The 17512-nt window shown below is 52.9% G+C and overlaps 1 protein-coding gene across 1 annotated transcript in view; it reads right to left on the reverse strand.

The window, feature by feature from the left end:
* Positions 1 to 3296: 3296 nt before the first annotated feature.
* The window catches only part of LOC101013562 (dynein heavy chain 17, axonemal), a 137317-nt gene continuing 123101 nt past the window's right edge, over positions 3297 to 17512 (reverse strand). Inside the window, exons 68-75 of the mRNA XM_031656976.1 lie at positions 17243 to 17407; positions 16836 to 16976; positions 15986 to 16156; positions 11623 to 11745; positions 10700 to 10893; positions 7157 to 7305; positions 4885 to 5012; positions 3297 to 3682 (exon numbers count right to left, since the gene is read on the reverse strand). Of these exons, the coding sequence (XP_031512836.1) occupies positions 3383 to 3682; positions 4885 to 5012; positions 7157 to 7305; positions 10700 to 10893; positions 11623 to 11745; positions 15986 to 16156; positions 16836 to 16976; positions 17243 to 17407 (1371 nt within the window). The 3' untranslated portion in view covers positions 3297 to 3382. The remainder of the gene's footprint in view (positions 3683 to 4884; positions 5013 to 7156; positions 7306 to 10699; positions 10894 to 11622; positions 11746 to 15985; positions 16157 to 16835; positions 16977 to 17242; positions 17408 to 17512) is intronic.

A 17512-nucleotide genomic window follows, 5' to 3' on the forward strand; every position in this document is an offset into this window, starting at 1 on the left:
TTGTTGCTTCGTTCCAGTTACGTATTGCTAAGTACTTATTACCAAGTTGAATTATTGATACGCCTAATAAGATCTTCCCCAAAGCCTGGGCGTTTGGGACTGCTTTTAATAAGAAGAATGTTCCTTTGTAATTACCAACATTCCTCATCCTTGCCTTTAGTATCTAAACTCTAAAACAACTGGTAAGTTCCATCAGGATAGGGAATGGAATAGAGGATGGGGGGGGATGGGGAGGATGATTCGTCGCCTCTTAAACCCGCTGTATCTGGCTCCAGGGCCATCTGAGCTGATTGAAACTTCCCTAGGTCTCCTGGCTTTGTCTTGCTTTTACTCGTTCATCTTGCCATAGTGACTCCTGAACACACACAGGCTGCTTGAAACCGAGCTGTGCTCCACCTGCTCTGCTCAGCGGCTGGGAGTACCTCCGGGGCCAGGCACTCTGGGTGGGGCACAGTGGCCGAGGCTCCCGCTGGGGATGGACAGATAAATGCCAGGGGAAGTGCCCTGGGTGGACCAAGAGTGGGGCCCTGTCCTGGGCATCATAGAAAGCCTGGCACAGGCCCCTCTGTAACATGGACAAGAAGAGAGGCGGCTGGGTTCTATCACCTGAATATCCCCTCCTGGCTGCCTGGGATGGAGCGGTGGGCCCAGGAGACTGGCCTGGCCCAGTCGCGCCCTGAACCTCAGCTCCCACAGGAGGCTGGCAGTGAACCCAGAGAGCCAGAGTGACACCAGCAAATGGGAGACTCGCCAGCCCGCAAGGACAAGGGAAGGCCTGGTGGGTGTCACCGTCCGTCCATCCTCCAGAGTCCATCCGATCAGGTGCTTTTCACCAGCCTGCCCGCACTCAGGTCTGTGGCATCATGGACATGCAGGTTCCACCCACCACCACTTCTTCCCCTGGGCCCTTGTTCTCAGAGGCCCAGAACCCCTCAGAGGCAACTGGTCCCTGAACGTGTGAAGGGTTTCCTTACCCGCAGTCTCAGCTGTCACTCCCTGGCCACCCACCTCCCCAGCCAGAGATGGGATGAGGTGCCACTCCATGTGCTGGCTGGCAGGGCTCCACGCTGGCTGGAAGTGAAGGCCCAGTCCTTGCCTAAGTGCCCCGATCCCTGTCACTGACACTTTGCAAAATACAATAAAATGGAACACCAAAGGAAAAACCGTCCCCGTGCCTCGATTCACAGCAGTGTCAGGTCGCTGCAAAGTTCGCTAAGTGCCTTCTGGGTTTCTGCGTTGATCTTGTATAGACTGGCAGAAACCGTTCCAGGACCGGTGCTGACCTCAGGGCCGCTGTAAGCTGCATGACCCACAACACCGTATGTCGCCCAGCAACACTCATCACCACACTGAATTGGTGCTTCCAAGACGCATCCTCACGCCCCTCAGCAGGGTGCAGGCCAAGGCGGGAGGTGTGTGGTATCGATTGTTTGGTTAATGGAATGGGGGACCCATTTTAAACATTTGTTTTTCTGCTTTTTCTTTTACTTTCACACTTTGACAAGGATGTATCCTTTTTTTTTTTTTTGAGGCAGGGTCACAAGCTCTGTCACCAGGCTGGAGTGCAGTGGCGGACCTCAGCTCACTGCAAGCTCCGCCTCGAGATTCACGCCATTCTCGGCCTCAGCCTCCGGTAGCTGGGACTACGAAGCCATGCCCACTGGCTAGTTTTTGTATTTCTTGGCGAGGCGGGGTTTCACCGTGTTAGCCAGGATGGTCTCGATCTCGCCTGTGATCCTGACCGGCCTCCCAAAGTGCTGGGATTACAGGCTTGAGCCACAGCGCCCGGCGGCGGATGTATCCTTGCTACAAAGGCTGATGGAAATTGTTAGTGAGTGACTCCAATATTTCCATGTAAGTACTTTTAAAAAATGTATCAGGCATGGACGGCACGCATTCATGGACCAATAAAACACCCCATAAGCAGATCTTTGTTAGGGGTTATAGAAGAATACAGGGTGTTGGCCGGGCATGGTGGCTCGTGCCTGTAATCCCAGCTATTTAGGAGGCCAAGGCAGGTGGATCACCTGAGGTCAGGAGTTTGAGGCCAGCCTGGCCAACATGGTGAAACCCCATCTCTACTAACAATACAAAAAAACTAGCCAGGCATGGTGGTGGGTGCCTGTAAATCCCAGCTACTTGGGAGGCTGAGGCAGAAGAATTGCTTGAACCCAGGAGGCAGAGGTTTCAGTGAGCCGAGGTCACGCCCTTTCACTCTAGCCTGGGAAACAAGAGTGGAACTCCGTCTCAAAAAAAAAAAAAAAAAAAAAAAGAATACAGGGTGTCAAACCTCAAAAAGGTTTTAGGCTCCACTTGGGAGATCAAGTTTGTGCACAGAAAAAGTTCTAGACAGAGAAAATGCTGAGGTGCCAAAAGGAGAAATATTGACATGAGGACCTGCAGACAGGAGCACCCCCGAGGACAAGAGTGGCCAGGATTTGGGAGCCCAAGGCAGGTGGATCACCTGAGATCAGGAGTTCGAGATCAGCCTGGCCAACATGGCAAAACCCCGTCTCTACTAAAAATACACAAATTAGCTGGGTGTGGTGGTGCATGCCTGTAATCCCAGCTACTCGGGAGTCTGAGGCACAAGAATTGCTTGAACCCGGGAGGTGGAGATTGCAGTGAGTCGAGATAGCACCACTGCACTCCAGCCTGGGTGACAGAGTGAGACTCCTTCTTAAAAACAAACAAACAAAAACCGCAGCCAGGAAGGCTGTGCAGAAGGTGGCACTTGGGGGAAGCCGTGAGGTCTGTGAGGGAAGAGTCAGTTGAAGTCAGACCCCAGGCAGGTGCACAAGTGGGATCCCAGCCAAGGAGGGTCCTCGAGTCCCAGGTGCCAGGCAGGCCAGGCCTTCCCCCTCCGCCCCGGAGGCAGCCAGCGGCCGCTGCAGCTGAGTAGGGGCCAGGCTCCCTAGCCGGCTGCGTTTTGGCAGCTGTTCCTGCTGATGGTGGATCAGAGGAGGGGTTGAAGGCAAGGAAACCCGGTCATGCGTCCAGAGCCCCAGCAAGTACAGCGTCCCCATCTTCCCTGGTTACCCACAGCCTCCAGCAGTGGGACTCCGTACTTCCAGGAAAGCTGACCAACCTCCAGGGAGGTTGACTCCCCACGGAGCTTGGCCCCATTTCCAAGGAGCAGTCATGACGTGTTCCACGCTCTTCCAACACAATGGACAGCATCTACCAGCCCTCATTTGCAAGTTCATAAAACTGATTAAAAACTATGTGTTTCTGCATCTAAAGCTTTAAGTAATAAATGTGCCACAGCACCTGAAATGATTTGCATGTTTCTGCCTTTTAGGAATATGTTGATTTTGACTGTGAGGGGTGTGTGGACAGGGGAAACCCAGAGGGGAGGTGTCCCCAGAGTTCAGAGTGGTCCTCAGGGCCCCAAGGGATGGATGCCAGGCCCTGGCATGGGATGGCGAGGCAGCCCGAACAGGCGTGGCCTTACCTGGGTGAACAGGTCCAGGGCCTTGTGCAAGTTGGCATGCATGCCCGTGGGGGGTTCGTTGGTGATCTTGATGGCGTTCTCCAGGATGCCCTGGGGGATGATGTGGGTCTCGGGGCTGGGGGCAGGCTCCGCGCTGATGAACACCCGGTAGTCCTCATGGCTACCCGTGCTGTAGCGCTCCAGCTTCTTGTCCAGCGTCCCCAGCCACCGGGCCACCAGGTGGATGTTCTGCAGCCAAGACCAGAGGCTGGTTACATGCTTTCCCCGGCCCCGGGCCCACGAGGACAGGCAGGCACGCGGCTGTGTTCCCTGGTGAGGGCAGGGCTCTTCTGCCAGCACCCCACACTTGCCTGGTGCTGGCACTGCCCCACCCCCCACCAGTCCACCCTAACCAGGTGCTGGGCATGGCATGATGTCTTCAGTGAAGGAACTGAGGCCCCAGAATCGATTTTTGTGTTCAATGAATTGGAAACCTCCAGCCTTAACGTTGAGTCCTTTGTGTCCTCCCTGGCATAAGGCTGAGATTCTGTGGTCCCCACCCCTCCTCTTGAAGCCGAGGGCTTCCCACCGGGGCCAGGCTTAGCCCTGTGGATTGAGGTCAACACACGCTGTAAGACCCGTGGAAGCCGGGACAGGCCCAGAGGCGCTCGAGGACAAGCAGTAGTGAGGAGGGGTCTTGGGCGGGCTCTGGGGCTGAGGAGGGATGGTCGTGCTAGGGTTTAACCAAAAGTGCAGAGAGCATCTCCTGGGCGCTCTGGGCTTTGCTGCCTGCTCCAAGCGAGGAGGAGGAGGAGGAGGAGGAGGGATGCTTTTGTCAATCCAGCATTTGTCGTCTTTTTTTTTTTTTTTTAATTTTTTTTTTGAGACTGAGTCTCTCTCTGTTACCCAGGCTGGAGTGCAGTGGCACGATCTTGGCTTACTGCAACCTCTGCCTCCTGGGTTCAAGCGATTTTCCTGCCTCAGCCTCCCGAGTAGCTGGGATTACAGGCGCACGCCACCACGCTTGGCTAATTTTTGTATTTTTAGTAGAGACGGGGTTTTGCCATGTTGGTGAGGCTGGTCTGGAACTCCTGACCTCAGGTGATTTGTCTGCCTCGGCCTCCCAAAGTGCTGGGATTACAGGTGTGAGCCACTGTGCCTGACCATTTGTTGTTTAAATAATCTCTGTTTGGGGTAGTCTCGTATAAAGTCCAGCTTCCCTCCACCGTTGAATCCATGCTTTCCTCTGGGCAGTCATGGTGCCCCACACCACCCGGCTGACCCCAGCAGGGCCGACACCGGGGGTGCCTCCTCCTTCAGTGGTGTTAGGATTTCCACCCACATTTCTGAATGCAAACTACACATCCTGGTTCCTGCCGGGCCTTCGGGCCCATCCCCACGGTCGCCTCAGTGCGGGGAGCCCTTACCCCGCAGTGCTGGGCCCCTCGTACCTGCAGAATGACCCAGTGTCCTTTCTCTGCAGCCACGTCCAGAGCGTCCTCAGCCACCACTTCTTGTCCCTGCCCCAGGGACACATTATGGAGTTTTCCATTGTCTATGGTAAACCCTAGTTTTTTTCCTAAAGAAAAACAGGAAAAAACACCAGGTAATTAAACGACACGGGTTCAGACTCTGTGATGTGCAGCCAGGAATTCCACACGCCTGCCTCGTTCAGTTTTGGTGGTGAAATACACATAACCTAAAACTTGCCTTTTAAAAACCATCCTAAAGCGTACAGTGCACTGATATTCAGTGTATTCACAATGCTGTGCAATCATCCGTTCGGTTCTAGAACACTGTCATGGCCCAAGAGGTGGTCCCCATACCTGTTAGACGGTCACTCCCAATCTCTCCTCCAGGGTCTCCTCCAGGAGCCCCTCATCTACAGTCTCCTTTGTGTCTCCATGGATTTACCCATTCTGGATATTTCATGTCAAGGGAACTGCACAATATGGGGCCTTTGTGTCTGGCCTCTTTCCCTGAGCGTAGTGTTTTTGAGGTCCATCCATGTTGTAGCATGTATCAGTACTTCTTGTTTTTTTTTTTTTTTCCTGAGACGGAGTCTTACTCTGTTGCCCAGGTTGGAGTGCAGTGGCGCCATCTCAGCTCACTGCAAGCTCCACCTCCCGGGTTCAAGTGATTCTTCTGCCTCAGCCTCCCGAGTAGCTGGGACTACAGGCGCCCACCACCACACCTGACTAGTGTTTGTATTTTTAGTAGCGAGGGGGTTTCACCATATTGGCCAGGCTGGTCTCGAACTCCTGAACTCAGGCAATCCACCTGCCTTGGCCTCCCAAAGTGCTGGGATTACAGGTGTGAGCCACTGTGCTTGGCCTCACTTTTTTTTGAGACAGGGTCTCACTCTTGTCACTCAGCCTCAACTCCACTCCCCAAGCTCAAGTGATCCTTATGCCTTGGCCTCCAGAGTAGCTGGGACTACAGGCATACACCACTATGCCCAGCTAATTTATAAAATTCTCTGTAGAGACAAGGTCTCCCTATGTTGGCCAGGCTGATCTTGAACTCCTGGGCTCAGGTGATCCTTCTGTCTCAGCCTCCCAAAGTTCTGGGACTACAGCTGTGAGCCACTGCACCTGGCCTACTTCATGCTTTTTGGAGACAGGGTCTTACTTGGTCACTTAGGCTGGAGTGCAGTGGCTTGATCATGGCTCACTGCAGCCTCAACATTTTGGGCTCCAGTGATCCTCCCACCTCAGCCTCCTGAGTAACTGGAACCACAGGCGTGTACCACCATAGCTGGCTACATTTTTTTGTACGTTTTGTAGAGACGGGGTTTTGCCATGTTGCCAAGACTGGTCTTGAACTCCTGTGATCAAGCGATCTGCCCACCCTGGCCTCCCAAAGTGCTGGGATACAGGTGTGAGCTACCACGCCTGGCCTGCTTCACTCTTTTTTAATCGAGGGATACTATTCCACCGTATAGATCCACCACATTCTGTTGATCCACTTATCTACTCGTCAATTAATGGACATTTGGGTGGTTTCTGCCTTTTGGCTATTATGAATGATTTGTGTAGAGCATTTGCTTGGACACAAATTTAAATTTCCAGTTCTTTTGGGTGTATACCCAGGAGTGGAATTGCTGGATCATGTGCTAATTCTATATGTAACTTGCTGAGAAACCAGCAGACTGTTTTCCACAGCAGTGGCCCCATTTTACATCCTCCCAGCAACCTACAAGGGTCGCAGTTCTCAGGGTCCTGACAACATGTGTTATTTTCCTGTTCTTGATCATCACCATCCTACGGGCGTGAAGTGGTGTCTTGGGTGTGAAGCGGCATCTTGGGTGTGAAGTGGCGTCTCGTGTACTTTTGGTGTGCATTTCCCTGGTGCCTGGTGATGCCGACAATACTCCGTCTCTTTTTTTTTTTTTTTTTTGAAGACAGAGTCTCGCTCCGTACCCCAGGCTGGAGTGCAGTGGCGTGATCTCGGCTCGCTGCAAGCTCCACCTCCCAGATTCATGCCATTCTCCGGCCTCAGCCTCCCGAGTAGCTGCGATTATAGGCGCCTGCCATCACGCCCGGCTAATTTTTTGTATTTTTAGTAGAAATGGGGTTTCACCGTGTTAGCCAGGATGGTCTCGACCTCCTGACCTCATGATCCGCCCATCTCAGCCTCCCAAAGTGCTGGGATTACGGGCGTGAGCCACCCCGCCTGGCCAATGCTTCATCTTTGAGAACATCGCTTGCCTGCTACACTTACCCAGGGCTTCCACGTCTTTCAAGGGGTCAACCCCGGGGGAGAGGATGAAGAAGATTGGCGTGGAGGGGCTGCTCTCCTCGTAGGACTTAGAAAACTCGACACTCCGGCCTTCCACGAACTTGCTGCCCATCTTTTCCTCCACGAAGTTCCTAGGGGTGGAATGCATCAGAGGCAGTGGAACCCGAGGCTCTGGGCCAGGGCAGGGGCCTTGGGGTGGGCTCTGGGTCAGGCAGGAGGCCCCTTTTTTGGTGGACTTTCTTCAGCAGGACAAGGCCCGTGGCAGGAGAGCAGAGTCTTTACTGGGCTTTCCTTTCTGCGAAGGATTGGCCTTGTTTGCCCCGGGCACCCTTTCTTTCCCGAGGGGCCCCGCACTGTGCTCCTCCTTGGAGCAGTCTAAGCAGGTGCAGGGAGAGGCCAGCCTTGGAAGGCACCCAGGGTCAACTGCAGGGGGCAGGGGGCTGAGAAGGAAGGAAGTTCGGATTAGAGCAAAGCTTTAGTGAGCCTAAACAAGTCAAAGAAAAAAGCAACTTCAGATGATATAAACACCTGTCTCTACAAAAGCCCCAGACTCTTTCTAACATGACCCCTGTAAGTCTGGGGTCAGTCGGGGTCTCTGCTAATCCTCCCATGGAGGACCTAGTGATGTTCCCGTAATCTTTGGATCAGGTGTCGGCCTGCCTTCTGTGATCACAGAGGGCTGAGCTTACAGTATGTGGAAAGAATGAATCACCTGAGCTAAGATTAGTAAACTTGCCGGGTGTGGTGGCTCACACCTGTAATCCCAGCACTTTGGGAAGCCAAGGTAGGCGGATCACTTGAATTTAGGAATTTGAGACCAGCCTGACCGACATGATGAAACCCTGTCTCTATTAAAAATACAAAAATGAGCCAGGTTTGGTGGCACAGGCCTGTAATTCCAGCCACTCAGGAGGCTGAGGCAGGAGAATCGCTGGAACCTAGGAGGCAGAGGTTGCAGTGAGGTGAGATGGTGCCACTGCACTCCAGCCTGGGCAAGAGAGCGAGACTCCATCTCAAAAAAAAAAAAATTTTTTTTTTGTTAAGATTTTAGTGGCCAGCTGGTCTCTGAAAGGAGGAGCAATGGCCGCATCCCGAGGGGTGAGAACTGCTCATCCCTGGGCAGGTGAACACCTGAGTGTTTGAAAGTCTGGGTCGACTTTCAGAAGGGTCTGCTTGCACTCAGGCCACCCAGCGCACCTCAGCTCCTCTGGTTCAACCAGGAGTCAGCTGGCTAGTGCCTCTCCATGCCCTTGGGACTTTCTGGGGACACCTGGAGCTGCTATTCCTTTCCCTGCTCTGGCCTTTGCTGGCTTCTGTCTGGTGTTCTGAACCAGGGCCAGCCTCAGGCAAGGATGGGGAGGAGTTGCTCCTCCTGAAGGCCCCCAATTTTATTCAGGCCTCTGGAATGGACTCAGACCCCAGATGCTGTGATCCTTGTCTAGGAAGGAACTTCCAGAACATAGGAAGTCCTGCCCCTAGGCAGGAATGACTCTGGATCACCTTTGCTAATTAGTTGCCCAGGCCAAATGGTCATTGGCTATGGATGAATGAATGACACAGAAGCATGCATGCTGGGTTCCAGTCAGGCCTCACCACCTCTGACGTAGTGGCCTTGACAAAGGAGTGCTGGAGCCGGCTGGTGACAGCTTGCAGCAGACCCGGGCAGCTTGCAGCCGGCCACAGAGGGAGCACTGACACCATGGAAACTGGCACGTGCTGCGCGTCAGGGTTTGTGTTGCGCACCCGGCGGTGGTCTGGCCTGGCCTCCCAGTGCCCGTGACCTGTGAGTGTGGAAGTGGAAGTGCTCCCGCGGCTGTCAATGCTTCCAACAGTGCCTGACACGAGACACCCTTGGCCAGTGCTGGCTTTGTTATTAGCCACGTCTGTTTCAATCTTCTTGCTTTTAAGCGACCCCCTCCCTGTATAATTAGGGCAGTAAATCTGCTTTGCTCCACGTCATAGAAATGTGAAACATGTCAGAGCTGAGGGAAGATCTGGGCTCACGGGTGTTGGGATGGTCCAGGCCACCGCAGAGCACACAAATGCTTCTGCCGTGGGTGGCTGTTTCCTTCTTTTAGGTGGCCAGAGTGCAGTCACACTGGCTAACTTAGGTGCTTCTCAAAAGCTCTCAGGAGACGGGGAAGGTCACCTCACCTCATCTTCTAGACGAGGAATCAGATACACACTGGGTCTTGTGACCCAAACATGCAAACATGCTGCACTTTCCCACAGGAGAGGGCGTTCCTGCTGCGATGGTCGAGGGACTTTACCTTGGCTTTTCCCAAACTCTGACCCTGCTTCCTCCAGTTCTGAGTCCGGGACGCAGCCAGCTTTCTCCCTGGACCTCGCTGCTCTCCTGCATCACAGTGACTTCTGGCTTCGTTCCGCCCCCTCCTCCCCACCACTCCCGTCCCTGTCCTCTCCTACCGGGGAAAACAAAGCAAAACAAAGCTACTGTCAGGAGTTAGGCCTCTGCTTTGTCAGGAGGGAATTCTTTAGTTTTTATTTTGAGGCAGGTTCTTGCTCTGTTGCCCAGGCTGGAGTGCAGTGGCACAATCTCGGCCCACTGCCATCTCCACCTCCCGGGCTCAACCAATTCTCCCACCTCAGCCTCCTGAGTGGCTGGGACTACAGGAGGCTGCCACTGCACCCGGCTAATTTTTAGACTTTTTGTAGAGGTGGGGTCTCACTGTGTTGCCCAGGCTGGTCTCAAGCGATCCTCCCCAAAGTACTGGGATTACAGGCGTGAGCCACCGCACCTGGCCATCAGAGGGTAATTCTATTAGGGACATGAGTGTCTTTTGGGAAACCTGGCTGCTTTCAGACTACTTGGGGAAATGAAAAGGGAAGAAGCCAGACAGGCCCCAGGTGCTCTGAGGACGGAGCCCAGGCTCATTTCTGTGCTAAACGTCACCTCCTTCCTTCAACAACCCATCCGTCCAACATGGAAGGGTTTCAGGTCTGGAGAAATTGTTGGTGAAATCAGAACAGTTCTCTTGCAAACTAGCCATATTAATACATCTTTGATTGACTTTACGTTTTGCCACCGAGGTACTCAGAGTCCTCGAGTACTGATGGTTTTGCCATTGTTTTCTCCCTCAAAACATCCTAAAAGGACCCCATTGGTATGGCCTCAGTGCACATTCATGTCCACACTTGACATCTTACTTTCAATCTAGGAGGCTCACGTGGGGAGTCTTCTTCCTATCATGTACTGCAGGGCACCCCTCTGCAGTCAGGTTAGCGGGGGACAAGGGGTTCCCCTCATGATGCTCTGAGACATTAAGGATTAACAAGAGCTCAGGACTGGAGTCTGCAGCCTGGGGTGGAATCCTGCCTCTGTCCTCGAAGAACTGTGTGAAATGATTTAGCCCCTCTGAGCCCTGTTTCGTTTCTGTGTAAAATGGGGAGAAGTTCAGGGGATCAACTCAAGTCCCCAGAGAGTCTAGCACAGCAGCTGGGCCGAGCTTCCCTCAGGCCTGGGCCTCGGGGGCGGGGCTGCCGGCACGGCGGCGGGACACTCACTTGACGGCGTAGGTCATGCGGTCCGGCCGCATGCAGCGCACCATGCACAGCTTCTGCAGGGCCGTCTTGTTCTTCCACTCCTTGGGGAAGATCTCCTTCTCGGGGGCTTCCGACTCCACCAGCTTTTTCCAGCGCTTGGCAGATCCTTCGATGTCACTGTCCAGGTTTTTGAACTCGTCCATCTCCGAGAGGGCCTAGGGGCAGAGGCAGCAGGCCCTGTGACTCTTCCCACTTACCCGGGTCCCGAGAGCCTTCCTGTACAGTTCGTTCAAGGAGGAGAGGCCACTGCCCTCCGAGGAAACTGGGGCTCTGGGATAAGCCGGCCCGAGAGGCCGGCCACCAAAGCACGAGCTGTCGGTGCCCAGCTCAGGCATCCCAGGACAGTGCCGGGAGCCTCCTTGGTGGGGTCCAATCTGGGGACATGAGGCGTGGGAGGGACTGGGGCTGCTTCTCTCGGGGTCTCTGGAAATGGGGCCATTCTAGCTCAGGGGACAACCTTCTTCAGGTCTCTTTGAGCAGACCTTGAGACTCGAGGGTCCCTGATGGTGTCCAGGAATCCGAGGAACAAACTTTTCACTTGCCACTTCCCTTACGCTGGGAAGGGGGGAGGCTGGGGGAGGGGTGGTAAGAGGCCCTGAGGCCTCTTCTGGCCCTCAGAAGATGTCACTCTCTGCTTGCTCAGGGACCTAACGCAGGACTCAGGGACCTAACGCATGTCACATTCCCTATAGGAATGCAGAGTTATCTGTAAGCTGGTAGCCAGCCCATCTTGGTCTCCATCCCCATCTGTGGGGCCTCCTTGCTTTACTGAATTGTGTGGGCCACAGAGCCTGGTATTCTGGCCTTGTAAACATCTGCAGCATCAACTGGAAAGGCTCCATGGGGGGAAGAAAGCACAGCGTGTTCAATGTCTAAAGACAAACCTTGATCCCGCCCCAGCCTTGGTGCTGCAGGAAGTCCACTGGGGAGACCACCCCGGCCTTAAAAGGGAACCGCAGGAGGAAATCCAGCTCCACTGGGTTCAGCTCCTTCTTCATGGACAGGACCTGGGGGAACATGGAGGTGTACACGCCTAATGCAGCCAGTAAAACGTCAGCAGCCCTGAAGATGCGTGCTGGACCCGAAGAGTTGTTCACACTCCCGGCCTGCAGGGGGCGCCCTGTCCTGCCCCTTTGGGTTGGGGTAAAGTTTTATCTTTACCTCGTCTCGCTTTTTAAGTTGTGAAATACACATACCATAAAATTGACCATTTTGGCCGGGCACAGCGGCTCACACCTGTTATCCCGGCACTTTGGGAGGCTGAGGGGGATGGATCACTTGAGGTCAGGAGTTCAAGACCAGCCTAGCCAACATGGTGAAACCCTGTTTCTACTAAAATACAAAAAAATTAGGCGTGGTGGTACATGCCTTGTAGCCCCAGCTACTTGGGATGCTGAGGCAGGAGAATCGCTTGAACCCGGGAGGCAGAGGTTGCAGTGAGCTGAGATCATGCCACTGCACTCTAGCCTGGGCAACAGAGTGAGGCTCTGTCTCAAAAAAAAAAAAAAAAAAAAATTGACAATTTAAACCATATTTTAGTGTACAATCCAGTGGCATTTCACATATTCGCAGCATCGTGCAACCACCAGCAATCTCTAGTTCCAGGACTTTTTTGTTATCCCTTCACCCCTTGAGCAGTCATTTCCCATCTCCCCTTGCCTCTGAGAGCTGCTCATCTGCCTTCTGTCTAGGGATGCACCCATTTTGGATGCTTCATATAGACAGAAGCACACGACCTGCCCCGTTTGCATCTGGCATCTTTCACTTAGCGTGATGCTTCCGAGGTCCATCCACGTTGTAGATGTCTCAGAACCTCCTTCCCCTGTAAGGCTGAGTAATATCCCATTCTTGAATATAACCACGCTGGGGTTCTCCGTTCATCTGCTGATGGACAGCACGTCGTTCTGGCTGTTGTGAATTGGTTGGCTTTGTTGTTTTTATTTTTTATTATTTATTGTTATTTTTTGAGACAGACTCTTACTCTGTCATCCAGGCTGGAGTGCAGTAGTGCAATCTCGGCTCACTGCAACCTCCACCTCCTGGGTTCAAGCGATTCTCCTGTCTCAGCCTCCCAAGTAGCTGGAATTACAGGTGCGTGCCACCATGCCCAGCTAATTTTTGCATTTTTTGTAGAGACGGGGTTTTCACCGTGTTGGCCAGGCTGCTCTTGAACTACTGGCCTCAAGTGATCTGCCCGTCTTGGCCTCCCAGCGTACCAGGATTACAGGTGAGAGCCACCACGCCCGGCCTTGTTGTTGTCTTTGAGAGACAGGGTATGGCTCTGTTGCCCCCAGCTGGAGTGTAGTGCTGTGATCATAGCTCACTGCAGCCTTGAACTCATGGGCTCAAGTGACCATCCATCTCAGCCTTCCAAATAGCTGGGACTACAGGCGTGCATCACCTCACCTAGCTATTTTTTTTTTTTTTTTTGTAGAGATGGGGTCTTGCTATATTGACTGGGCTAGTCTCAAACCGCCTCAAGTGATCCTCTTGCTTTGACCTCCCGCAATGTTGGGATAATAGGCATAAGCCTCAGTGCCTGGCCTCATCTGGCTTTTGGCTGCTTCGATTAATGCTGTTGTGAATGCTGGTGTACGGGAATCTGGACAGATGCTGGACACCTGTTTCCAGGTCTTGTGGGTGTGTGCCCAGAAGTGGAATGCTGGGCCATATTCCATACCATCTTGTCACTTGTGCATGCTGGCCCTCTGGACCTCCTGTGGGCAGGGTCTGGGTCATTTTGAAGTGGTGTACTGGGCAGCTAACCTGGCACCCTCTGTCTCAGATGGGCAGCAGGTGGCTGGGAGCAGGGGTAATGGCCACTGCCATCTCCTCAGTCAAGTACCCAAAGGGTCTGTTTTTCAGATCCCATAGAGAGTTTCTTCCTGAGCCGGACTCTTTCTTTTGGTCACACAAAACATTCCTTGGGACCAAAGAGAATGCTTTCTACCCTGGAAAATGAGGGGGAGCACTGACAACTCTTATCCTGATGACCTCTCAGCCAGGAGAAAATCTCACAGTGAACCTGTGATTCAGAGATTCACATGTAAAAGGAACCTTCATAATATGGACCCCATTGGTTCAAAGTTTGAGTTTGAATTGAAAGCTAGGCTTAAACTGATGCCCAACCTATTTATACAATTAGTGTTGCCCAGCCTGGGCAATATAGTGAGACCCTGTCTCTTTAAAAACATTAAAAAAAATTAGGGCTGGGTGCGGTGGCTCATGCCTGTAATCCCAGCACTTTGGGAGGCCGAGGCGGGTGGATCACCTAAGGTTGGGTGGATCACCTAAGGTCGGGAGTTTGAGACCAGCGAGACCAACATGGAGAAACCCTGTCTCAACTAAAAATACAAAAATTAGCCGGGCATGGTGGCATATGCCTGTAATCCCAGCTACTCAGGAGGCTGAGGTAGGAGAACTGCTTGAACCCGGGAGGCAGACGTTGTGGTGGGCTGAGATTGTACCATTGCACTGCAGCCTGGGCAGCAAGGGCAAAACTCTTTCTAAAAAACAGAAAAAAAAAAAAAATTAGCCAGGTACAATAGTGTACACTTGTATTCCCAGCTACAGGGAGGTTGAGGCAGGAGGATCACTTGAGCCCAGGAGTTCAAGACAAGCCTGGGCAACATACTGAGACTGTCTCTAAAAAAAAAAAATAAATAAAAAATAAAAACTAAAGAATTGACCAGGCATGGTGACTCATCCCTGTAATCTCAGCACTTTGGGAGGCTGAGGCGGGCGGATCACGAGGTCAAGAGATTGAGACCATCCTGGCCAACATGGTGAAACCATGTCTCTAATAAAAAGACAAAAAGTAGCCGGGCATGGTGGCGTGCACCTGTAGTCCCAGCTACTAGGGAGGCTGAGGCAGGAGAATTGCTTGAATCCAGGAGGCAGCAGTTGCAGCGAGCCAAGATCATGCCACTGAACTCCGGCCTGCCAATAGAGCAAGACTCCGTCTCAAAAAACAAACAAAAACACTAAAGAATTAGCCGAGTGGGGTGAGCAATATAGCAGGACCCTGTCTCTATAAAAACATTTAAAAATTAGCCAGGCACGGCAGTGTACACATGTATTCCCAGCTACAGGGAGGTTGAGGCAGGAGGATCACATGAGCCCAGGAGTTCAAGACCAGCCTGGGCAACATAGTGAGACTTTGTCTCTACTAAAGATAAATAAATAAATAATTAAAAAACTGAAGAATTAGACGAGCATGGTGGCACATGCCTGTAGTCCCAGCTACTGAGGAGGCTGAAGTGGGAGGATTGCTTGAGTTCAGGAATTCAAGGCTACAGTGAGCTGTGACTGCACCACTGCACTCCAGCCTGGGTGACAGAGTGAGATACTGTCTCAAAATAGCAGCAGTAACAGCAACAACAAAAACTAGTGTTTCCAACCATACTTATGGCACAGTGTAAACAAAATTGCAGAGGGGCTGTGCTATGGTTTGAATGTGTTCCCCAAAAAGCATATGTTGGAAACTGAATCCTCAGTGCAACAGTGTTGGGAGGTGGGGCCTGAGAGGCAACTAGGCCATGAGAGCAGAGTCAATGGCTTAATGTCATGATCAATGGAGTGGGTTTGTTACACAAGGAGTTTGGCCCCTTTTGTGCTCTCTCTCGCCCTCTAGCCTTCCACCATGGGATGACACAGCAAGAAGGCCCTTGACAGATGCCAGCACTTTCATATGGAACTTCCCAGACCCCAGGACCATGAGAAATAAATTTCTATTGTTTATAGATTACCCAGCCTTGGGTATTCTATTATAGCAGCACAAAACAAATTAAGACAGGCTGTTTAATCAGTTTCAGAGAATGCAGATCTTTAAATATTTTAGCAGGACTGTATAAAACAGGAGGAATATTTGTTTATTCATACACTTATTTCTTAAGAAACATCACTCACCCCACAGTGGGCTAAGCACTAATGGAGGACTATTTTACTCAGCACAACTTACATGTAAAATGACATTTCCTTGTGAAATTCTCCTTGCCACACCACCCCTTTACTAGCTCCCATTGGAATAATGTGCCAGCTTCCCGAATATTGACTAAGAGAGCCCCAGGCCTGTTCCACATCAGGCATCTCAGACTTTACAATCACCTGGGTATGTTGCTAAAATGCAGGTTTGAAATCACCAGGTTTGGGTGGGGGCCCAAGAATCTGCCTTTCCACAAAGCTCCCAGGGGTCACTGACACTGCTGGTCCACGGACCACACTAGGAGCAATGAGGCTAGACATTACCTGAAACGTAACTTGTGCCAGGAAAATGAGTTTGTCCCTCTCGAAGAGCCCCCGGGCGGTATACATGTAGACGGAGTAGGTGATCTCATCCGTCAGGTTGATCACCCGCTGCTTCACCTCACTGGCAGGGGTGGTCCTTTGGATGGCTTTCTCAAATACCACGTTGAAGGCCTGTGGATCCGCCACCCAGAGTCATGGAGACGTGCAGAGATGGAGCCCGCCACTGCTCCCCACCATCACTCCCTGCCACCTGTGGTGGCCTCCAGTTTGTTTTGTTTGAGACAGAGCCTTGCTCCATTGCCTAGGCTGGAGTGCAGTGGCGTGATCTCGGCTCACTGCACCCTCCACAGTGAGGGAGGTTGCAGTGTTCAAGCGATGCTTCTGCCTCAGCCTCCCTGAGTAGCTGGAATTACAGGCATGCACCACCACGCCTGGCTAATTTTTGTACTTTTAGTAGAGACGGGGTTTCACTATGTTGGTCAGGCTGGTCTTGAACTCCTGACCTCAGGAGATCCACCTGCCTCGACCCCCCATAGTGCTGAGATTACAGGCGTAAGCCACCATGCCAGGCCATCCAGTTTGTTTTGATTGGGTTGGGGGTGCCTGGAGGCACCAGGGGAAGAGCAGGGAGGAGGGAGCAGCTCATACCCTCTCCTGGGGAGAATGGGTGTAGGACTGATGGGGGCCCCTGGCTTCCCTACTTCCAGCCCCGTCTGCAGGCTGGACCAGGTCTGCCCTCTGAGGGTGGCCCTGGCACTGCCTGATAGCTGTGCGGGCAACAGACCTGGCTGTGGAGCCCAGATGCAGCCCCACCTTGAGGGAGGCACCCAGCCCCAGCTGCAGGGCGCACCTTGAGGGAGAACTGGTAGATGGGGTTGATTTTGTTGAGGTCGTTCAGTATGAAGTAGAGCAGAGATGCCCGTTCCGCAGCTGGGCGGTAGTTCTCTCTCGCCTCGTTGATTTTAACTTCCGTGATTTTTGCCTCCACCACCTCGACACAAACAAAAGGGGTTTGAATGACACAGCAGATCGGCTCATTCCCAGCCACCAGCCTCGCTCCCTGGGAAGCCACCCAAGGGCTCTCTCAGCAGCAGCTGGGTGCAGGATGGGAGCTTGGGCCCCTTCTCCTGCCCTGGGCCGGCTCGGCATGTATGACTGAAGCTGCTTTTCTCCTTGTTGGTGGGGGAGGCGCCGATCACCCGTGGTCCAGCCTCCCATGCCCCGGCTGTCAGGGCACGTCACTGAGGCAGCTCTGACCTTCTCTTCGATCTCGCTGGCTGTGTGCTTGGTGGTCTCCAGATTCTCCACCAAAGCTGTGTCTCCCAGAAAGTTCCCCGAGGCAGCCGACAGACGGGCCAGGAGCGAATCTTCCAGCTCTTTCAGAACAATCTTAAATTCGTTTTGAGACTTGGTGAGGTTCGCCTGCAAGGGGAGGTGCGGTTGTCACTGCATGGCCTGGCTCTGTCCGCCGGGCACCCAGGCCTCCCTCGGGTAGCCGTGTGGCTTAGCCACTGCTCAGGCTTTGAG

The sequence above is a fragment of the Papio anubis genome, chromosome 17, assembly GCF_008728515.1.
Source record: "Papio anubis isolate 15944 chromosome 17, Panubis1.0, whole genome shotgun sequence".
Lineage (NCBI taxonomy): Eukaryota > Metazoa > Chordata > Mammalia > Primates > Cercopithecidae > Papio > Papio anubis.